Source organism: Chelmon rostratus, chromosome 12, assembly GCF_017976325.1.
Source record: "Chelmon rostratus isolate fCheRos1 chromosome 12, fCheRos1.pri, whole genome shotgun sequence".
Lineage (NCBI taxonomy): Eukaryota > Metazoa > Chordata > Actinopteri > Chaetodontiformes > Chaetodontidae > Chelmon > Chelmon rostratus.
The window spans coordinates 11002726-11026984 of record NC_055669.1 but is presented as its reverse complement, the minus strand read 5'-3'; the positions used below and the strand labels follow the sequence as shown (position 1 = coordinate 11026984).

General features: G+C 44.7%; 1 protein-coding gene across 1 annotated transcript in view; it reads left to right on the top strand.

Moving 5' to 3' along the window:
• Positions 1 to 256: 256 nt before the first annotated feature.
• The window catches only part of epha4b (eph receptor A4b), a 79659-nt gene continuing 55656 nt past the window's right edge, over positions 257 to 24259 (top strand). Inside the window, exons 1-5 of the mRNA XM_041949871.1 lie at positions 257 to 371; positions 14940 to 15004; positions 20804 to 21004; positions 23046 to 23153; positions 23651 to 24002. Of these exons, the coding sequence (XP_041805805.1) occupies positions 257 to 371; positions 14940 to 15004; positions 20804 to 21004; positions 23046 to 23153; positions 23651 to 24002 (841 nt within the window). The remainder of the gene's footprint in view (positions 372 to 14939; positions 15005 to 20803; positions 21005 to 23045; positions 23154 to 23650; positions 24003 to 24259) is intronic.

Genomic DNA, 24259 nt, shown 5'->3' with positions numbered 1-24259 from the left:
AGATACTTCTTACAGTGTGACCAATTGTGAAGCGCTTCTTAAGGCCTCTGTATGCCACCCCAGAGCCAGGCGGCTGATTGACGGGACTTGGCTGGCTGTGGACCCTCCTTCCCAGCGCCTCCTCCTCTCCCTCTCTCTCCTCTCCCCTGCTCCCTCTCTCTCTCCCTCTCTCTCTCCCTCTCCTCAATTGCAGCGCTGCGCTCACCGACTCGACACCGCCAACAGGGATGCAGCGAGGGCGCAGCGCAGCCTGAAAATGGCACCACCACGCGTCCTGTGGATCTATCCATCCCTTTCCCTCCTGTCCTCCCTGCTTCTTTTTCACGCGTTGTCGCCGTGCCGAGCCTTACGGAATTACCCGGAGAATGAAGGTGGGTGTGCTTGGCGGGTGGTGTGAGGCTGGAGTGGAGGGTGAGGTAGGCTGACTTGGCTGTGCGCTGGCGGATGGATGTTGGATGGGGCGCCCCGCGCCGCGGTTCCACTCGCCGGGGAAGGAGCGGAGCGGAGCGGCGGACGCTGTCGTTAAGTGCTCGGCTCCGCTATGAATCATGCATAGAGAAAAGCGGAGAGAGGGAGAGAGAAAGAGAGAGGGGAAAAACTGTTGGTCACGTTTTTCTTTCCGGGCATATTGACATTAAATTTGTATGACATATACACACACAGGCAGCCGTGCCATGCTGAAGACAGAGAGGGCTGATGTTTCACTTTCTGACATCGGGAGAGCTGCCTCACATTTTATTAATCTGCTTAACTAGTTTTCTTGCCCTAAAGTAGCCTAACTTATAAAGATTATGCCAAAACAACATTGACATCTGTGTCAAAATCCCTCTTAATTACAGATATATGTATTATAACACGCTGATAAATGTGTTTTTCTTGCTGTGGAGTATAGTCCACAGCCTCACAGCAGCAATTACATTAAATTTGTCACACGCTGCTGCTGAGCCTCTCTCAGTTATTGTATTAACATTGATGCTCGGCCTGAAATTAGCCAATGTATTTACTTACTAACTACTCCTGACTGCTTGGTGGGCTGAAACATGGGAGCTGGCTTGTTTAATGGGGAAGCTGCAGCAAATGGGGGGAAAGGGACAGAGTGGCGTGCACAAGTTGTGTTCACAATAATGGGTTTGTGAAGCAGGTTGTTTGAGGTAAAAATGGCTGTGGCTGTTTTGGCTGGCTGCTGTCAGACAGACGGTCTGACTGGAGACGATACAGCTGTGACTTGATTGTCATTCTTTGAATCATTTCATTCAGTATTCCCCAAAGCTCCAGTCAGTCCTGTTCTCTGGCTCAACAAAGCTCTCCAGCCCTGTTGTGAGCTGCATGATTTGCCTCTCACTGACATTTTCTGTCCTTTCTCACTCACACCGTCACACACACACACACACACACACACAGACCGAAAGTCCAGGCTTGGATGGGATGAATCAAACAGTCAAATGATGCATATTCCACACAGCGACAGGCCACACCAGCGATGATTGGGATGGGATCTCCCACCTCTGGCTGACTTAGCTGTATACGTACATCACGTTGAATGTATGTCACAGCCCTGAGGAGTTCACACAGAACAAAGGCTCCTGAGGGTACATAGGGAGCGGGAAAGAGAGTGGAGGAGCAGGAGGAGGAGTGTTTTAACAGCAGGAGACAATGCGTGTGAGGGAGACACAAACACACTGTTGAAATATTCATTGAAATGAGCATGAATGATGAAACCAACTGGAAGCCAAAGGAAACTCGCCGTACGTGTGTGTGTGTGTTCGGATCATGTTCGACTTGAGGATTTTGGAGGTGACTGACAGGTCAGAGTGGTTTTCATTACTAATACACACTTTTAAAATATCTGCCAGGAAGTGAGTGTGTGTCTATACATATGTGCGTGATTCACTTTGTCTTTCGTCCTCTGGTTGTTTCTCTGTCCTACTGTGTCAGACTATTGGCCTAATTGGTACCTTTAAGCCCATTGCCTGGCCTGTGCGTGTTTGTGTGTGTGTGTGTGTGTGTGTGTGGAGGATGTGTGCACGTGCCCCAATGGGACAGTAATCCAATGAAGCCATTTTTGTCAGCCCACACCATCTATGCTCTACGTTTACCTTTCGACTGGGCCAGTTTTCCTGTTGTGACTGCACACTTAGCGAGGGATTGCTCTTCTTTGTGCCTGTGTGTGTGTGTGTCTGTGTACTCTGTGTTTGTCTATGAGTGTGCATATTCTCCACCCACGCATCTCGGTAGTCGTGTTATTCCAGGAAATCCTCCCTCTGAGGATGTGTAGTAGCAGAAGCGAGGCTGTCATAAAAGATACAGCTCTCAAGGCTCAATTAAGAACACAGTCCCTTTGATAGAGCTGATGGTGTTAGAAGGGAAATAGTGTTAAGCTGTCAACAAGTTTTGTTTACTACCAGAGCTATTGATCTGCTCCAAAATTGTTGGCATTTACAGGAAAGACAGTTGGCGAGGGTGGACTGGCGGAACACGGTCCTCTCTGAAGAACTGATAGAATGGCTTGAAACTGCTGCGAAGTGCAGACCGCGGAACATGACATGTAGCGGAAAAGTGTTCGTTCATGAGTCGTTGTGATGGAGAGCATCCACTGAAATTCTTAGTTATCAATAGTAAAAGGTGGAGGAGGAGTGGAGGAGTCTTTGTGCGCCAGCAGAGGGAGCCCAACGCACCGTCTGTGTGAACCCTGAGGGCATCCTGATGTAACAGAAGGGTGGATGCTCGCAGGTCTCCCATGGTCCCTCCTTTGCTCTCTTTCTTTAGCCCTTTGAACACAGTGAAACGACACATGCCATCTCCTCCTCAATCCTAGAAAACACACTCTGGAAGTATGACTGGATTAGAGTATATTAATAGAGGTAAATGACTGATTTAAGGCAGAAGTCTGCCTGAAAGCTGTGTGCAAATGGAAAAATAATTGAATTAATAATCAGGAGTTGGCAGAGAAGGAGAGAGAAACAGGAAAACATGGGAAAAACACGACTCAGCTGTGGGTTATGGTATAGTCTTGAGGTTTGCCGTAATCTGTAATTGCTCTTGAACTGCAGCACAGCCTTAGGGTGCTGGGGGAGGGATTGGCTGTATTGCTTTGTAAGGTTAAGATGAGGGCGAGCGGTTAGTGCAGAGGCAAGCACACGGTTTGTAAAGCACACCCGTCTTATGATTCACACAAGATCCTGACTGTGGTATAATGTTGGGTCAAAGGTCTCCTCTGGTTTAATTGCTTTAATCCATAATGGTTGCTTGTAGTTATCGGCACAGCCATACCTCATTAAGTGTGCGCCTACGTGCGTGTGTGTGTGTGTGTGAGTCCGAGAGATTGCTCTGCTCCCATGTAACAACCATGACCTTGGACAGAAGAGGATATAGATCTCATCAGAGAGCAGCAGAGACACACAGCGAGCACCCTCCCGTTTCTTCTTTTCTGCCTCCTCCACTCCGACCTATCTCTAATCCTTTTCTTCCATATTGGCCCTCCTCTGTTTTCTATCAGCCTCCCTCCTGCCCTCCATCTTCTCTCTCCTCTGTTGTTTTCGCCTTCGTCTTCTTCCCCTCCGTCTCTCTCCGTCTCTTTCTCTGACCTCCAGTAGCAGTGTAACAGTTGGACAGGAGTCGTGAGCCACTGTATGCTTTCTGTAATGAGCTCCTATATCTGCATAACACAGGCCGGTCCGCAGGCACACATGGGTGCATGCACACACACACACACACACACACACACACACACACACGCACACACACACGCACACTCGCCCACGTCCACTATAGTAATGTTTGGCTGGGGGGCAGTTTGGTGGTCTTGGTCCACAGAATAGTGTCATGTATTCCCGGGGCTGGCTGATAGATGGGGTTATAAATACAGCTCAGTGACAGAGAATGATTCTGCTGCGAGGGCTTCACCTCATGGATTCATTGTGTGTGCGTGTGTGTGTGTGAGAGAGAGAGAGAGAGAGAAATCCACCAGAGAGAATCTGCAAGACAAAAGTCATAAGAAATAATGAGAACAAAGAAGGCGACATAGTTGTAAACACAGTGAATAAGTCATTATGGGAGGTGTGCGCCCTCACAGAGCCTTTGTGTTGTATTTGATGGTTTTGTATTCAGCTCCACCAATTTAAACTCACTTTGGTCGAAAACATTTAACCTTTGAAAGTGCTTTTGTCCATGTTTAATGGAACAGTTCCACATTGCGTGTATTCGCTGCCTTGCTGAGAAGATCAATATCACTCTAAGTTATGACAGTAGCTGACGGCTGGATAGCTTAGCGTAGCTTATCTTAGCACTGGAAGGACTGGAAACCGGGGAAACAGCTAGCAGGCTCTGTCCACATGTAAAAGAAATCCGCCTACTTGCAGCTTTAAAGATCACTAATTAACGCGTTACAACTCATTTGTTGGATTAGCGCATGAACTGGAGTCTCAAAACGGCTATTTGTTGTTTTCCAAGCGGGTCGCTGGAGCTGACTTTCTGGAGTCTCGTCGTCATTGCGAGGTTTTTTGGAAGTCACTCCGCCCAGCACATAACCCGCCATAAACCCACAAAATAATATTTATAGTGCGTTTTTTGTATGTATTCCTCTAAAACAAACGAGACATAATGTGCTAATTAGTAAGCTTTAGAGGTGCACATATGCATACGTTTAGGATGCAAAGCCTGAGGCCACAAATGACTGCACTCATCACGCAGTAAAAGCCACAGCCCACCCGGAAGATTTTTTAACTTTATACATTATTTCAGTTCACGTTATTTCAACATTAAAGTGAACATGTGCGCGTCTTAACCAGCGATAGAGCTCAACTTCAGCGGTCAGCTGCAACAAGCTTGAATGATTTCTGTCTGACACAGAGTTCATTAATGTCAAAGCGAGCCTTCCCTCAGTACACGATGTCTGATGGCTGGAGTGAATTTTTGGTATAAGTGACCCCTTCCCCCTCTGAACAAGCCCTTAACTGCTGGTCAAATCACTGATCACTGGGCCTTGACCACTCTCCACCACCCTAACACACACACACACATACATTCACGCACACACCAGTTGTTCTTATTTTCTTTCTTTAAATCTCCCTCCCCTCCTCACCCACACACTCACGGGAGGTGAGCGCTGCACCCCCTGTCCTGACCTTTAATTTGACTAAACTGAGTCTGGTTGTTCCCTCTCTCTCTCTCACGCTCTGTTTTCCTCGTGTTGTTTGCTCTGCGGGCTTGGCTGCTGCCGCCACTGTGAAGAGCTGCATTAAACAGATTTACAAACAAACAGCCGAGGATTTGGGTCAGCTGTAGATACAGCACGCTTGCTGACCAACGCTCCGATCAGTTCTCTGCTGATGAGCAACCGTGAAGGCATTCCAAGAGCAAAAATACCTACGAACACGGAAGCTGTCAGAAAACATTCACACAGCTTCAAGGACTTTATTGTAATTTACTGAGACAGATCCCAAATGTGAAAATGAGTGTATGTGCTGCATCTAATCAGTGCATGCTTGAAATTGATTTAGCTAAGTACAGCTGTGAAATACATGACCTCCATGACTGGAACCGTCCTCACCTGCAAAACAACAGCATTGTTTGTTCAAACGCCGAAAAACAGCATGTTTTCCTGACAAGCAGCATCCTCTGGTGGTGCAACTCCTGAGCGTTTTCTCACAGAAGCACAGGCAGAAGTAGCCTGAGGTCGTAGCGCAGTATCAGTGGGTGTGTGCAAAGTTCTCAGCTTGGACACTGGAGACGGCTGTTCCCATCCCGTTCCCTGCCAACAGCCGACAGCATGATCGAGATCTTGCCCCAGCCCTAACCAAAAGAGTTTGGGCCAACTTAGCCAAGTGTAAACCATAGAGAAAATGCTGAAATGAGTTTTTTTAACAGTTTGATGATGGTGATGACAACCTGCATATTTTGGCTGAAGGACTTTTCGTTGTGATTGCGGCTTCTTACTGGAAGTGCACTTCTGCAGCCTCCCAGATGCCTTCTTGCAAGTCACAAATGGAAATCTGATTTGTAGACCCGTGTCTTCTAGCCTTTCTCTCGAGACACAAGCAGAGCTCATGCTACTGATGCTTGGATATTAGCTGAGACCATGAGTCCTGGAGCGGTTCGCCAGACGAAAGTGAACAGCAGCAAACAGGGCCAAGCTAACAAACATTTCTCTGTTGGCTTGGGGCCTTTGGCCAGAATAATTCACTCATGTATGTCCCTGCAGCGCGTCCACGCCCCCTCATCCTTTCAGCTTCAGTGTTTTGTTGAGTTATGCTTGTTCCGTCTTTCTGTTTACTACTTGATGGCGTCCACATCAGTGCAAATTGGTTTAAGTTTGATTTGACAGAGGCAGCCGGGCAGACAGACAAGTTGCTAGACAGACAATTACTGTAGGTGTGTGTGTGTGTGTGTGTGCCAACAGTAGCAACCTGTCTAAGCACTCTTTTATCTGACATGTGATTTCCTAACAGTCTCCGCTGCTGTGGCTCAATCCTGAGATCCAGGCCAATTTACCCTCCCGTGACCAACCACTGTGTGACAGCCCTGCGGCCCCTAAGTGTATGTGTGTTCTGAACGTCATAAGAACGAACGGAGCACAGGAAAGGTCAAGAAAAAGCCCAGAAAGAGAAACACACACACTCGAAGAGGGAGGATTTAGACAAAGACCCTCCTGCAGAATTAGTTGCGCTCTCTTATTAAGGAAAAAGAGCGTTATCTATCACTGCTCATTCCCTCTATTCACTCCTCACCAGCTATTTTAATTCAGGTCTTTAAATGAATGGTGGGATGCGTCACAGTGTGAGCGCGTGTGGAGGCGTGTGTGCGGAGGCGTATGTGTCTGTCGTTTGTGCTGCGAGTTGTTTCTGAAATCTCAAGGTCTGGTTTGCGCGCGTGTGTGTGTGTCGTTATGGTCGCGTGTGTGTGTGTTTGTGTCTGTTGGTCCTTGCCCTTGATGAGTTGTTGGCATACTGGTGGAAGAAGCTTATTAAAAAAACAAGTGTCTGGATCTGACTGCATGTCACAGTTCAACAGCGTGAGCATTGAACCAGCACGCGCAGACAAACCATACACACACACACACACACACACACACACACACACACACACACACACACACACACACACTTCAGAGCCTCTCCAAGCGACAAACTAGGGCAGTGCTCCTGTCATAGTCTGTCAGAGTGGCATCTTTTCTGTTCTGCTAGTGCTGCTAGTGTATATGAAATAGCAGAGTAGGCTAATGTGCTTTCTGCCACAGCGAAAGGGGGAGGGAGGTCCAAAAATGCAAGCTCGACGAGGTACAGTACATCACATACATGAATATTTTCCTAAACATTTTTAGCTTTGCACACCATCTGCCTTTTGGGTTGCCAGGGCTTCTTTTTTTCTTCCAGGGCTTTGGAGAGTAAGGTTTTCAATAAACCATGTGCATCCCTTTTAAAAATCACTTCACTAAGGCAGCCGCCTTGAAAAAGAGCTTCTTAACAATCGTCACATTTTCTACCCATCTGTGACTGCAGTGGAGAGGACATCTTATGGCTGTTATCTTGGCTTATTTTTTTACCTGAAATTGGGTTAGTGTCTTACATTCTGCTGGCTTATTCAGGAAGATCCAACCTCACACCTCAGACATACAGTAACAGCTTCAGATAAATGGTGTAGATGTATTTTCCTGCTTGTCTAATTGTATCCGCTCAGGCTTCCTCTTTGTTCAACAGAGAGAAAACATACGATAAAAACAGAATGAACTGATACGGTTGGTCTTAAATTTTTACTTGTTTCGGACAAGACATTACAGATTTGATTAAAGCCGAGTTGATCTTAATCATTCATCACAACTCTCTCACCGATGTGTCATTTGGGCTGTCGTGACTGTTTATCATTTAACATCTGCAGTGCATGGCCAATGTGTCAATAAATCATCACAGTTTATTTTATGTCTCCTGGCACTTAAAAAAAACAGCTAACATATTAAGTGTCCAGATTTATTGGCAAGTCACTCATTAAAGATCCTGTGGAATATACTTACAGTACATGCACAATGATATGATAACTAGATGTCACACAGTCACATGTATTTCTCAGTGTAACCCTGCTGACATGTCAGAGCTTCTTAAAGCCGAGAGAAGTGCTTTTCCATGTTAACACATGTCTGATGTTTACATGCACAGACAGATCAATACACATAGATTTGTTATGGTTGAGCTGAATGATAAAGATGTTTATAACGTACGAACATTTAAGAGCAAATAAATCAATCCGGTCCAACTTTAATCAGCTGTATTTAGCAATTTAATTGCAAATGATATATACTTATCATCTTAATTATGCATTGAGCCACTTTTCTATCAACTCACGATTCAGACACCCAGCTACCATTTAGCCATGCATGCAAAAGCTAATTGAATTTTATTGTGTTTCACAGCTTTTACTTTCAGACAGGAGCAGTCTGTCACTCATTAGTATAACTATAGGCTACTGTGTTTAATCTATACAATTCAGTCCAACCCGAAGAGGAATTTAATTTTGCGTTCGTGGAAGTGTGGAGGATCAGCATTACATTTCTCTGAACTGAGCAGGAAGTTAGAAAGCAGGCGCAATTGAACTGAATCAAAGTAGAATTAGCATTAGAATTACAATAATTCAAATCCACTGAATTATTCATAGACACATTCAGTTGGCAGACAGATATCACACTCAAAAAAGATTAATTTCCCTCTGAAATCCCACCTCATCCCACAAAAAAACTCTTGAAATTAAAAATATTGCAGATTGAGATATGTCTGCTCTTGGGGAGACACATCCAATGCACACAAACAGCACAAGATAGAGTCATGACATCGTTTTGGCTTAAAGGTCTTTCTCCCATTCCTTAAAATCTGGTTACAGAATAACTGTAAGAAGACCTTAGAACAAGTTCAGAATGAAGCTTCAAATCCAGGGTGTAAAAGGATGGAGACGAGGCAGTTCACCTGACGCCATGGATTACTGTGTGTATTCAATATTTCCTCCACACTAAACAGAACCTCCGCCCTTCGACTTAAGGGAAGACGTCCAGTTAAAGCATTTTAAAGAAACGGGAAGCAGAAGTCACTGGTGGTAAGCATGTGAAGGAGATACAGTAACACACAGCTTTGATAAAAATAGTATGAACAGAGGATGAGAGCGCAGAAGGAGAGAGAGAGCCAGAAAAGAAAGGCTGATTGAGAGCCTCTGGTGGTTTGTGGATGAGTGGAGAGAGGACTGATGAAAAGACAGCAAGCGAGGAAGACTTGGTACGACGCCAGTTTGTTCCTAAAGTTCAGAGCTCAACTCTTCCCACTCCTTCATCCTGCTCTCCGCCGGCCCGTTTGTTGCCCTGACAACACTCTCAGTCGTTGAACTGCACTCTCAGTGGAGTGTAAGAGGGGGGAAGGTCTGCGTGTGTGGCGGCGCTAATACTGAGATATTGTGTGAGTGTGTGTGTGTGTGCTCGTGTACAGTTGTATTGCTGTTTTATTTATTGCATCTGCGTGTATTTGAGTGCAGTAAGTTATCTCAGTGTGGACCGAGCTGCTTCTACTAGAGCAGGTACTTGAATTATAAAGAGTGGAAGCAGGAGGAAGCAGCCAGCCTGCCTCTTTGCACCTCTGAAGCTCATCTTGCTCGTACAAAAACCGACAGAGCCAGGCTAGCAGTTTCCCTCTGTTTCCACTCTTTATGCTAAGCTAAGATATGCAGCTGTTGGCGGTAGCTTAATATATTGCATACAGAGATTAAATTGTTATCAATCATCTTATCTAACAATTTATTTCATGATGAAACACAATTTATTTAATGCACCATTATGTGAGCCTTTCCTGACTCTGTTTCAATACATTTTTCAAAAAAAAAAAAAAAAAAAAAAAAAAAAAAAAAAATATATATATATATATATATATATATATATATATATATATATTAAGGTGTTTGATTTATGGTGAAAATCAGATTAACAACTTTTGATTGTAAAAACAGCATTTGCAAGGCACACAAAGTAGCATATCTTTTAAGATCATTTTGTCCTTAAAAAGAATGATCAGCATCATATTTGCATTTCCTCCCCATTTTTCTCTTCACTTTCTATTAGCGGAAGATTTTCTGCCACAAGAGGACCTTGATTACTGTAAACTGCGATCGTCAGCATTTTCTTGGTGTGTGGGGACATAAAACCTGGTTGAAAATCTGTTTAAGCTGATCTAGTCATTTAAAAAAAAAATCTGGGTTTTTACATCCAAAGGCAATGAAAAAGCAAAACAATGAGGCTTACACATGTAGTATCAGCATGTTGCATGCAGTGTCAGCAAGCACCTTCATGATACATCACGTCAACAAATTCCCCTGTAATACTTCCTGTTCTGAGCAGACAAGATCCTATGAACTCATTATGGAGTCACATATTGTACTCTATATTGAGTCTGTGTGGTGGTCTTATTGAGGAGTCTTTCTCCTTGTGGCACTGGCACCATCTGAGGGTGTGTGTGAGTCAGTTTTGTGTGTGTGTGTGTGAGTGTGTGTAAGCATCCTGGTCTCTTTGTGTGCCAGTCTGGCTGTTGGCAGCACTGTTTGATTCTTGGCAGGTGGATCACAGCTTCTTGCAGCCCGGCTGAAGCAGTGGATACCGACCAGAGAGTGAGAGAGAGAGCGACAGAGAGACCTAAACAAACACAGGAGGAGCAAGAAAAAGAGAGGAAGATTGAAAGAGAGAGGGACACCCCAGAGGGAGGAAACAGGAGTGAGAAGAAAAACAAGACAGACGCGGACGGAGATGAAGAGACAAAGAGATTGAAAATGTTTTGTATTTTCTGAAATCTGTGTTCTGTCGCCGCTGCTTTTGTACAGACATTTCTGATGAACAAATTCACTTCCTCCACCTCCTCCACCTCCCCCTCTTCCTCGTCTTCCACTCTCAGAATGGAAACCTCATAGTTTGGTGCTGAAAATCAATAAGACAGCATGTCTCTCTGTAACCAAACAACTCTCACAGTAATCAGGTCACATGTGCATGTGATCTGCGCTTTTATGACCCATGAAGAAAAGCTTGGGAAAAATTATGGGATGTGTGTGTGTGTGTGTGTGTGTGTGTGGCCCTGAGTGAATTTATTTGCGTGGAAGTAGTATTTTCAGGTTGAAAGGCATGAAGAAAGCCGTGACAGTGGATAGATTTTTGTTTCCATGTTGTCTCCGAGTGCAGAAATTTGGAAGGCGCTCCATTGCGGGCATGACATATCATGTTTAGCAGCTCACAACTTGTGTGTGTGTGTGTGTGTGTGTGTACAAGAGTGAGACAGACTGGTCATTAGATCGAACATGAGCCTGGCCTGAGTGAGTGAGTGATGAGCTTGGTGTTTTTATTCCGGGCCAAAGCAGGCCTGGCCCAGGCTTGGATTTCACACACACACAATTTAGCCAATTCCCCGGTGAAAGGGGAAGAGACAGGGAGGCAGGGTGGAGCGTTTAGAGATGGATGGATGGATGGATGCAGAGAGGTGTGGCTTCATATCCGCTCAGGGAGGAAAACTATGCATTTTTGTAATTTCTCTGTTTTCTCCTGATCTTTGACACACAAACACACACAGGCACACACACACACACGCATATATCTGATATGCATATTGGCTGTGTCAGCAGACAGGAAGCTACAGCTAATACATAATTGATGAGTCCAGTCATTGATTACAGGTGATAAGTGGTATTGACAGGAGGTGTGAGGAGGAGAGAAAAAGTGTCGATGTGTAGGTTTATGTATGAGTGTGTTTTCCCAGCGGGCTGCACAATGGCTTTAGAATATGTAATAGCCTCAGTAACACATTAGCTTACTAGACAGTATTTTAAGGCCAGTTTCTACACGATGTACGACTCCAGACACTGAAAAGTATCTTGTTTTTACATTTCTCTGCATGTACTGACTAAACAAACCCATAACCTGCTGGAGAGCAGATTTCTGAACTTTGAATAGAGCGAGGCTAGCTGTTCACCCCTGCTTCTCATCTGTATGCTAGGCTAGGCTAACCACCCATCGATTCTCACACCTGTCTGTCAGAATGAAAGCAAATGATCATATTTCCCAAAGCTTTGAGGTATTCCTATAAAGAACAAGAATAACAAATGCACTTCAGAACATAGAGTGAGACGTGGGAGTTGGAAACTGAAAAAACTGTGCTTATGCCAATGGTTTATTGAATCCCTCTTCACAAACGTACCGCGAAAAGCGGGAAAGGGAGAGAGACTGAAGGAAAATAACAGAGAGGCATGAAGTTCTTGGTGAATTCTGAGATCAGATCAGAACGTAAACAGACACACTTTCGGGTGGTGTCTGTACAGCAGATTTTTTACTCCACAGGATCAACAGTTCCTTCAGCTGATACCTGGGTATTATCCCGACAGGGTAGCCAGGACATTATTCCTGGAAAGACACACTGATATTGGATTTAGTTGGGGGCATAAATTTGATGCCAGATATTTTAAAATATGGACAAATAAAACAAACTATCCATAAGCACAGATAACTCAGAAATATGTTTTTTTCTAATTTGGGCGAACTGAAGCTTAAATGTTTCAAGGTCGCTCTCAGTTATACTCTCTGTGAAACACATTAAAAGGCTCTACAGCAAGTGAGTCAGAGATAATATCATCGACATCACTGGCTGCATGTGAAACAGACAATTTCGCTAAATTCCACAAACCTCGTTGATACGTAGCTTTTATCTCTGAAAATGTGTGTGCATGTGAGAGCGAGAGAGAAAGAATGCGTTTGCCTCACCTGAAGTCCTATATCATTATGCCATAATGACCTATTTTTTTACGCCACTCAAATGCCCATGAGCTGAGGAAAGCAGTCTAAATGGTCTTTAGTCTCTCTGAACGCACACATGGGCTGGAGGCTGCCTCTGACCTTTTGCTGCTCGGCACCTCTCCGCCACTGTTCCCGCCTCATCCCTCTCATTTAATCTACCTCGCTCTCTCCGTGCCTCGTTATGCCGTGCGCACTGTTTCCTCTGTCGCAGTTTTCTCGCGCAGACGCACGCAGATATGAGTGCAGTTGCACGCGCATACGCACATGTACGCTCACTAATACAGCATGACATGCCTCCCTGCTGTCACGGTGTGCTGAGCTGAGGAGAACGGCTGGGATTCAGCGAGCATGAACAGCATGAGTGTGAGAGGAAGAGAAAGAGAGGAAAAGATTGGAAAAGAAGAGGTTGGACCAATTTTACAGTCCTTTTGTAATGCCTACAGGCAGCATGGATACACAGAGGGGCTTGTAAACAGCCACTTTTAAATTGAGTGATTAGTCTCATTTGCATTCAGGAGGTAAAACTCTGTTTTCTCTTTACTTTGGAGCAGTTTTTCCAGGTCACTGCCTCTAAAAATTGGAGGGAATATGAAAGTGTGCTGCTTTAAAGTGATGCAGTTTAATTGCATCGGGTCAGTGACTCACCCGTCTGATCTGGGATCTGTGGATTGAACGTATAGGTTCAAAGATTTCGATGACGTTAGCGCCACAATGCGTGCGATTGAGAGGGAGAAGAAAGAGAGAAGCAGCAGTCTCTGCAGATGGATGCTGATTAAATATTGATGGTCAGCGGTGTTGAAGGCTTGATTAGCACCTGACTGAGCCAAGACCTTAACAAGCACACACACACACACACACACACACACACACTAACAAGTGACACACACAGGTGGAGAGCGTCACTCCAGAATCTGAGCAGGTTTTCATTATGCCTCCCACTGGTCGACCTGCCACCCACCTCCCTTCACTTTTCATTCTCACCTTCCTGCATCCGCCCTCCACTTCCTCCTGCCACACCGCGATCACACACAGGAAACAACACATGCGTCTCACATTCAAATGCACATCCATTCTACTGTTGCATGACATTTTCCTATTTAAGTGACACTCTTTATAGTATTAAACAAGTTCTAGGCTGGAAGTTCACTTGTAGTTTGCTCTCACTTATTCTACAGTGCTATCCAGCCATGGAGGTAGTTTCAGTTTTATGTGCAAAGGTTAACAGATATCCAGAAACAATGTCTGGACGATCCACAGATCATGTTGTCAACAGTCTTTCCTCAGTAGTCACATGAGGAGCGTTCACAGAAGGGTTTGTTGACTTTTCCATGTTAACCTGGACAATTTACTTCTGACTTTGTTTGAATGCAGTTTTTCATTCGTTGAGTATTACAAACTGAATTCCATTCACCTCCATTGTATTTGGCAGTAAGACATCTCAGAGATATATAACCCATAGAGTCTGTATGCACAGGACAAATGTCTTCTGCTGTATAATTCTGTTGTAGCGAGAGGCTGGGCTTGGATAAGGCAGATCTGACCATTATAACAGCTGGAAGCTCCTGCTCTAATTTGTGCACACCAACGCATGTGCCTGCTCGTGGGCTCAACGGGGTGATGAGAATTAAGACGAAAGCAGCCACATATTGGCAAAAAAAAAAAACCTGCAGCATTTCCTTCCTGCGGGGTGAGTGGTTGATGCTCGGAGGAGAGGTTTTGGGTGGAGTGTCACTTTAATGTCCAAAATGTAAATGTAAAATATACAGTTGCCGCTGTGTCCTGATGCTGTTTCACTGACTGACTTTGTGTACCCTTGAACCAAAACAGCAGAACCACAGTAATCTTAAAGCTGAAATTATAGGTTTACCACTGCTTGTGATGCCACCGCAGTTGTACTCCGACACAACAAAAGACGCCCTTGTACGAGTATTAAAGTCTGTATACATATAGAGTACAGATATAGAGTATACATATACATATAGGGTGCAGTATGATGTTATGTGATGCTTTCAAGACACAATATCTCCACACTGGAAATGGAAAGCAGTATCAATCTTGAAAGGAAATGGGGATTGAGGAATGATTTCATTTCTGTTGCAGTATGTGTGTGTGTTAACACGTTTGTTCCCTCTCCTCTGTGTTCTTGCAGTTACGTTGCTGGACTCCATGTCAGCTTTGGCCGACCTGGGCTGGGAGGCTTACCCTAATGAGGGGGTGAGTACAAAAACACACACGCACAAATAAAAAAAAAACCTTCCTGTCTTCATGCCGCAGCTGGCACCAGAAGAGTCAATCTGATCACAACGAGCGGGCTGGGCTTTATTCTCAGGGACCGAGCAGGGACTCAGAGCTAGCAGCGGCACTGGAGTGTGTGTTTTAGAGAGCACTGGGTTCTTGAGCGCTCCTTGCTAAATCGGGAGTCTGCAGGGGGAATTTACAAATTATTTCCGCTGCGCTGCAAACACCGTGGCACTGGAGCCTCCATTTATTACGGGTTGCGATTTTTGGGATGGAGCAAAGGGACGGGGTGGAGGGGTGAATATTCTTACGTAAGAGGAGGATGTTGTGTACATGTTGGTGGTATTTGCATGTGTGTATGTGTGTGTATGTGTGTGTGGGGGGGCATTGCGTAACTAGCCTTTTGCAGGTAAAGGGAGCAGGGGAGTCTGGAGTGCAGCCACCACGCATCAGAAAATGACAACAGAGAAGCGAGAGGAGAGGAAGAGGGCGAGAGTGTAGAGAGCAGGAACGAGGAAGTGCATTCAATAAAGAAATAAGAGTGGGTTCTGTATGTCACTCCAGCGCAGGAGCTGCTGAATGGCACTGAATTAATTCTATTCCCCTTGAGTCACACTTCCTCTCCACTATTCAGCGTCGGTGTGTTAAATTGCACGATGCCACACGCGGTTTCATGGTTGTGTGCAGCAGAGAGGCAGCTGAAGTGAGCAGAGCTAAGCAAGGCTATTTTCTCAGGCAAGAAAGGGTATCAAGTTCACTTTATTGAAATGCTCTGATTGTGTGGCCATATCATGGATGTTTGTGTATGTTTTCTTCTTCCCTCACCAAGGTCCTTATAGAAGAGAAGAATCTGTTCCATCTGTGGCTAAGCCAAAAGGTTCAATCTAATTTTGAAAACCAAAGAGTACACAAGTTACTTTTATTGAAATATGGTTCAGTTTTGGGTGGCTTAATCATGGCCCGCAAAAGAACATGTGTTGTTAGTTTACTCTCAAAGAAATGTGTTGGCTGGGAAGTAGAAAATATATAATAAACTCCATCCTGTATATCTTTTTCATGAGCTGTCAACACAGCGGAGATCTGGCATCTCCTCCCTGAATGTGTCCAGAAATAGAGGGGACACTGTTTCTGTGGGTGTCCACACAACTCCTCTGTCAAATAAAAACGCTGTGACGCTGTGTAAAACATTAATAAAACAGAATCTAATAACTTGCTGATCCCTTTTGACATATGCTGACTGAAAACAGCTCAAAGACAATATATTGAATGTTTTACTCATCAGCTTCATTGATTTTTATAAACATCTGCTTATTCTGAAGCTGATGCAGCAACATCTTTCAAACAAGTTGGGACAGGAGCAACAAAAGGGAAAGATGTGGATGTTTCTGTTTTACACAACGTCTCAACTTTTTTTGGAGTCGGGGTTGTATAAATAGACCCGCGATGACACAGCAGCAACTGAGACATTGTAAAAACAACAGCTTTGTCTTTGAGTTTCTTTGAGGTCAGCCACAAGATTTATCAGCTGCTTTATCTGACCAGGGCAATGATTAAATTGGTTAAAGCTGGTTGTTCTGATTTTGTCTTGTGGTGCGATGAAGGCGATGTTATCTTCCTCTGAGATAAACACGATCCCCCTTTTTCAGTCTCGTCACTGTCAGTTACAAAGACAAACACGCAAGGCAAAACTGTATGAGATAAATAGCCGCCTCTGCTCCCCAAAATAGGCGCACAATTTTCCAGTTTTCTTAAGTTAGCTGCGACACTGCCTTAAAATAAAACTCTTGTTTCTCCTAAACAGTTGGAGGGCAAACATGGTGAAGCAAACAAAGCGAGTGCAGCTGGAGCAACAGTTCTAACTTTTTCATTTCAAACTGAAGAGCTGTATCAAGTTTCAGGATTTAAATAGGCTGCGCGGTGTCATATCAGTGCTTTGTGAAACAAAGGCGAGTTACATCATCATCTGCTGTCATACCTGCCAGCTGATCGCTCTGACATAAACTGTACCTGCAGGGTTTAATGGATTTTCATTCCATGTTTTCACGGCCGCGTGGTCCGCTTCAGTATTGTGAGGCGCCTACAGGAAATGCAATGTGTTTGTGTTTGAGTCAGTGGAGCACAAACAGGTCTGTGCAACACGATACTGTTTGGACGAAATCTGCACTATTTGGTCAGCAGATCAGTTGTAAATGCTGCAGGGAGAAATAAGTAGAAACAGTGAGCGGTTAGATGAAGAGCGGAGGATGAGGAGCTCTTACTGTGGTTTGCGGAAACCAGCACATCTCCAACACGTCACCAACTGAAACGACTTCTTTTTTCACTTCACCGCGCTATCCTGAGGAAGGCCGTGCCAGCACAGCTCGAATTTCCTCAGTACCTCACGACACACACACACACACACACACACACACACACACACACAAAAAAAAAGCTTTAGTAAATGTATCTTCTTTTCTGCTATAAAACAAACCAGCAGATTTCTAGTTAAAGACATCATAAATAACAGTATGGAGGCTGCCAGTCATGTTGGCAACAGTGCTGTTTGTTTAATAGAATTAAACATACTGTATGTCTCAAAGGACATAAGAGGGAGAAAAATGAGGAGTTAGACATAGAGTGATGGGATGGTGACAGAGTGAGAGGAGAAAGGTGCCGAGGCTGTGAGAGGGTCTTATGTTTCATATCAGGGGGATTATCTAGTTGACCTTTGAACTTAAAACCTGGAGACTGGTCTCAGCGAGAGGCGATTCCCACCAATCTGAGACCACTGTCTACCCGAATTAGTGCCAAACCTCACTTGACCCCCGCAGGTCAAACTTAATCCAAGCCGTGCAGGGCCGGATGTGCCTGAGACTGCGCGGAGCGACCCACTTCTGTCACCGGGCGGGGGTGCTCCTCGTGAGGGACACAAAACAGATACGTCTTAATGATGGTTGAAAATGGGAGGCCCCACAGCATCTCTGCTCCCCCGGAGGCTCCTCAGCCCTCATTGCACCCCCTTTCTTCATCTTCCATCTCTGTTTTCCCCTCCCCTCTTCCTCCTCCACCCCCTCCAGCGAGCCAGAGTTTAGAGGCCAATTATGTCCTCGTAGGTGTACCCGTCAGATGATTGCAGAAGGAGGGATATTATGTTAAGCTGGTGAATGGTTGAACTTAAACCCCGATCCGACATCTCTGCTTCACTTCAAAGCAATCATGCGGGCTCCGTGCTGATTGGCCGAGGTGATTGCGGGTTCAGGGAGGAGGGTCTCATTCTGAATGTTAATTAGTGTTCAGACTGAACCGACACAGGCAACAGTTTTCACTTGGAGCGTGCGTGTGTGTGTGTGTGTGTGAGTCAGCCTATCCAAACATTTTCCCAGTTGTGTTTTTCGCAGATTCCCCCTCTCAAGCGGCTGCTGTATCATTAGCAAACACGGAGGCGAGCAGGTTGTTTTCGTGTTCATAAGCACACCTGTGCTTTACACCAGGCAAAAGTGACAATGAACAGACTCGCCAACTGGGGAAATAAGTCGCTCACCAGGAAGTGGCAGTAATCCAGCCACTCCAAACTCTGCCTACAAAGAAATAAACAAAGACATCATAAAGCCCTCTTTATCCCTCAATGACTATTCCCATAAATGCTTTAATCACCAGTCCCTGGGGACTCAGCTTTGTGTGTTTGTGTGTGCGTCTGTGGGTGTGTGCGACCGTCCTGTGATGTCCGACTGGTCTCAGCTCTGCACAGATGGGTCTATTTAGCTGCCAGGCGCGCCTGTAATTTACCAACATTCATTCCTCTCCCTCTCTCCTCTGCCTTCCTCCCTCCGTCTCAAGTTTTGCTCTTTTAATTGAATCGAGTGCGGTTGATCACAATGATGCTCAGTTGATGTCGACTCCGGCGATACTAAATGTAAAGTTGTGAACTGGGCCGTCTGGGATGTTTGTGTCAGCTGACTGCGACAGCATAAACACTCTTCTGTCCCCTCTTTCTTTCTCCCCACGTTTCTTCTTCCCCCCTCTTTCTGGTTCTGCCGTTGAAGGACTGTTGGGTCAAGATCAAGAGTTGGTTTTGTCCGAGCTCCAGTTCATACGCGGTAGACGTTTCTGTGGGGATTAAAAGCATCTGAGCTGCAGAGAGTGTGCGAGTCTATGTGAGAATGTGTGTTTTTAATGCAGGTCTGTTTTAGTGCTCAGGACTCGGAGGTGAAATGCGTCAAGCTTTTGCCGGGTTGTTGGGCCGTCGCTTCAGATTAACCTCAAGAATTCAACCGCAGCTTGGACTCGACGTGTCTGAAAGTTTCTCTTTGCCTTTTTTTTTTTTTTTTTTGCTGCTTTCGTAGCTTTTCTGGCCCATCTACTCTCTTTACTTTCTCTTTCTCCTCTCAGCTCATCAACCATTCGACTTCCATTTAAATTTCAGGACACATTAGGCATGACAGGTAGTTGTTCCTTTGGGTCAGGTGTGCATGCACATGTGAGTGTGTGTTTACAGTCTCTGCTCAGGCCAGTGCTCATGTATGAGGGTCTGTGTGTTTACATGGCCTGACTACTGTAAAGCCATCCACGCTCATCACTCTGGAGCTTACAGCTTCAGTCTTAAGATGATGACAGAACCTCAGAACAAAGATGGTGGTCCTCTCATCCCTCGCCACAAACTAGGACTCATCCAGCTTGTGTGTGTGTGTGTGTGTGTCTTTGCATATGTGTGTGTGTGTGTGTCCAAGAAAATCCAGTTAGCTTTCCAATGGATCAGATATCTTGAGACACTGAAACCACGTTGGTTTATTTTCCTTTTCTTTAAGGAATAGAAATGTTCTTTCTCTTTGTGCATGTGCGTGTGTGTGTGTGTGTGTGTGTGTGTGTCTGTGTGTCTGTGATGGTATACACGTGGGTGTGTGTGCCCGTCTATGTGTGTGTGTAGATAGAAATGTTTTCCTGCTCATGCGAGAAGTGTTCTCAATTACTGCCTTAGTCAGAAGTGGAAACAGATGGTAGCAGATGACGGGAGACAAAGTAGCTCTGTCCTACCTACTCCTTCTCGCTCTCTCTCTCCCTCGTTCTCCCTCTGTGCGTCTCTCTCATGCACACACTCCTGCCTCTTAAATCTCTCTTAAATCACGCATTCGCTTTTGAAAAAACATGCCCTCTCTGCGCACGTGTGGCATAGACAAAGACAGTCCTTCAGTCATCTTGACACAGATCATCACTCATATTCACCCAGACATGAAAACAGAACATGCAGGCTTAGCGTTGGGTTTGCACAAAACCACAGTTGATTGAACTTGGGCCCAGTTTCCCCGTAAGCCATCTTTGGACTGAGATCTCCTTTGTCCATTGACTGGCGATGAAATAAGACGATCTTACAGCTGAGTGGTGCTGTTGTCAAGCCGGCCCTGTGCTGCTGAACGTCACTCGGCCCTGGCTGCACATCCGCTTAGTCTTTGATTTGAAATTTATGTGCTCGTTGAAAAGATTTCCACCGTCAACACAAACACTCTTCCGCAGCTCTCACCTCCTCTCTTTTGCACCCTCCTCTCTTGTTTCCCTCACCTCATCCTACTCACCCATTTCTCTCCCCTTCTTCTCTTTCCAGTCCTTTTTCTCCTGTTTTACATCCCTTCCAGCGTTCTTTTCTTTCTTCCACATCTTCTTACATCCTTCCTCTCCGATTTGTACCCTCTTCTTTTCCTTCATCCCTATCTGTTACTCTGCAGCAAGAAAAACCTGATGAATGTGGACAATCCTAAATCCATTCTTTCCTTTCTCTCTAAACCTCCTCTTTCTCGTCCTCAGTGGGAGGAGATCAGCGTGATGGATGAGCGGAACACCCCGATGAGGACCTACCAGGTGTGTAACGTCATGGAGGCAAACCAGAACAACTGGCTTAGGACGCGCCACATCAGCCGAGAAGGAGCGCAGCGTGTCTACATTGAGATCAAATTCACCCTGAGGGACTGTAACAGCCTGCCCGGGGTCCCTGGTACCTGCAAAGAGGTCTGCATCTCACACATGGGATGACACACATGTAGCTTCTGACCACACACACACACTATGGTGGCACATAAAAGCTGTCCTTGCAACTGCTATGTGTGTGTGTGTGTGTGTGTGTGTGTGTGTGTGTGTGCGTGTGTGTGTTTGTGTGTGTGTGTGTTTAAGCCCACCGGTTGCATTTGTGCTTCTTGTTTTTTTCACTCTTAGTGAGCAAGACATTGAGTTTTGACCTGCTCCACGGGTGCCGTTGTGCAGCTGAGTGCAGTTTCTTTTGGAGGGTAGCAAGTAAAAAGACACATTTCTGTTTTGGCAATCAATAGCACAGGAGTCAGTCTAAGCAGGAACATGGTGGAGGCAGAAATTGTCTGGAGTGGTGTTTGTCTCAGAAAGATCACTACAAAATATTCTCTGATTGCACAGCGCTCTAAGCCTTGCAAAATTAAGTTAACTATAATGTAATCAGTATTTCTTTCACTTCTTAAATGTATAACTAACTTAGTTAGACATTACATTTGTCTGGAAATTTGTTGATTAATTGAGAACACAAATAGGGACCTTAAAACACTCACAGTCTCCACTTTCTTGAATGTGCTTAGCCAATCAACTAAATCATCAAATTACCGTTAATAACACATCTCTGAGTTTTCAATTAAATCCGCCTGATCTTTATATTGAATCTGTTACAATTATGCCATATTGTTGGCTTCTGCAGCAGAAAATCTAAAGACAAAACACTGAAGTATGAGAGGCGAGCAGGGGCAAAGAGGAGCACTAGACATTTATTTTGTGTCTCCTCATTACGTATAATATTGGAGGATTTCACACGATAAATATCAGAGGAATCTGCCTGTAGTCATATACAGGCCCGTCAAAAGGTTTTTGTTTGTACTCTAATTATTGCTTGTTGTGAAGTCAGTGCTTATTCTGCACATTATACTACATCAGAGGTGGAAGAAGTACTCAGATCTTGTACTTTACTTATCTTTTCTTGGTAAGAGCACAAAAGTATTAGCATCAAAATATACTTATGGCCCATTTCAGCCCAGTTATGGGATTAGAATTACTGATGCATGAATGTGTTCATCACTTTAATGTTGGGCTGGAAAATGTGGTTTAACTGCCTTCCATAGTTTATCGGCTGGGTAGCTTCTGAATGTCCCCTCGGGGATCAATAAAGTTTTATCTTAATCTATAATATTCCATCATTACTTATTTGTTGATGAACTAAATCTGCAAAGTTACTAGTAACTAAAGTTGTCAAAGAAATGTAATGGAGTAAAAAGTACAGTATTTGCCTGTGTGTGAATTTGCAGCCAAATTAGCAGTACCTTAAAGTTGTACTTGAGTAAATTTGCTTGGTAGCGTCCTTCAACTGTACAGCAGTACACTGCAGAGCAGCAAAAGGACATAATGAATAATCCTTTTCATTATTTTATTTTCTGGTCTTTTCTATTCAACACACACACACACACACACACACACACACACACACACACACAGAGAGAGAGAGATGGGAGTTCACTTTGATGGCTGACAAACAGATAAACAGAGAGGAGGCGGGAAACGAATGACATGAGAGAATAGCTGCAGAAAGAAACAGACGATGCTCTGGAGGCTTCTTTTGTGGCTGCTCGTATATTTTAACTTCTGGTATATTTTTTTTTACTGTCCCCCATTCTCTCATATCAGCCTGATATCGCTGCTCCTCTGTATTCATTTCTCTCTACGTTGTCTGCCCTCTGCACCCTTTTCACTCTCCGTACATCTCCGGAATGAGTAGTGGAGATAATACTGTGTGAGACAGTACAGAGCAGCACTTTCATGAAACTGCAGACAGCGATGCTGACTGGCCATCGAGACAGATGGACTGAGATTTGAAGAGAAGCAGCAGAATAACTGCAGAGCTATGAGGGCCTAGTTAAAATTTCACATCGGATGGACTCTCTCACTTTTATCTGTCGAGCTTTAGTGCGTGTTATTCTTTTGTGTCTGATAGCTTCCAGTTCAAGAGTCTGAAAGCTGATGGATGCCGTTTGTTTTGCAGACATTCAACATGTACTACTATGAGTCCAACAATGCCAACCTGTGGTTCATCAAGGAGAGCCAGTATGTCAAGATCGATACTATTGCTGCTGATGAGAGTTTCACACAGGTACGCACATACACAAACACACAGACACTGCATTGTGTACACAAACACAGCATGAAATACGTAAAGATTCCCAAATGGCCTTGTTGTTAAAGTATATCATTACGTGAATGTGACCAGTTCTTATCTGCCCCCCTTCTTTAAAAGAAAGAAAGAGATGAAGGTTGTATGCTGGCTCTCTTGTACTGTGTTTTCTATGAGAATTTTATATTAATTTTAGCATAAAACAATTTTTCCAATAGTAGATTTTGCATTCCAAAATTAGATATTCACTGTTTGCCTCCCACTCTTAAAAAATAAATCTGTGTTTGAATGTGGGTTATATTTAAACTTAGTTATTTTATTCCATTCGCTAGCAGGGGAACATAATTATTTCTGTCTTGGAGTTTCAGGCAGCAGTATTTTAACAAAACAGATTTAGAGATTTTTGGACTAGTTGAATTTCAATGCTCCCATTTAAATGAACTAAGACACTTAAAAATGATGTGCCTTATCCACAGGTGGACGTTGGCGACCGTGTGATGAAGTTAAACACGGAGGTGCGCGACATCAGCAACCTGAGTAAAAAGGGTTTCTACCTGGCCTTCCAGGACCTTGGCGCCTGCATCGCTCTAGTTTCAGTCAGGGTCTTTTACAAGAAGTGTCCCCTCACTGTGCTCAACTTGGCGCAGTTCCCCGACACTATAACAGGCGGAGACACGGCGCTGGTGGAGGTCCACGGCATGTGTGTTAATGCCTCTGAGGAGTTTGAGGCTCCCAAGATGTACTGCAGTGCAGACGGAGGCTGGCTGGTTCCCATCGGGAGGTGTGTGTGCAAACCGGGCTTCGAGGAGAACAAGGACGTCTGCCAACGTGAGTGGAGTAGGGGTCGGGGGGGTGTGTGAGAAAGAGAAAGAGACACAGATGGTAAAATTTAGAAAGCAAGAAAGAGGAACGTACAATGTTGTTGCTAAAGTGTACATGGAAAGTGAGTTTATTGTTCCACGGTTTACACCTGACTGCGTGTTGTGTAGCGTGCATCCCTGCGTGCACAGGCCTCAGAGAGGAAAGAAACCTGAGACATGTGAGATTCCTCCACAGTTTACAAAAGTGCTCTCATAAACAAAACA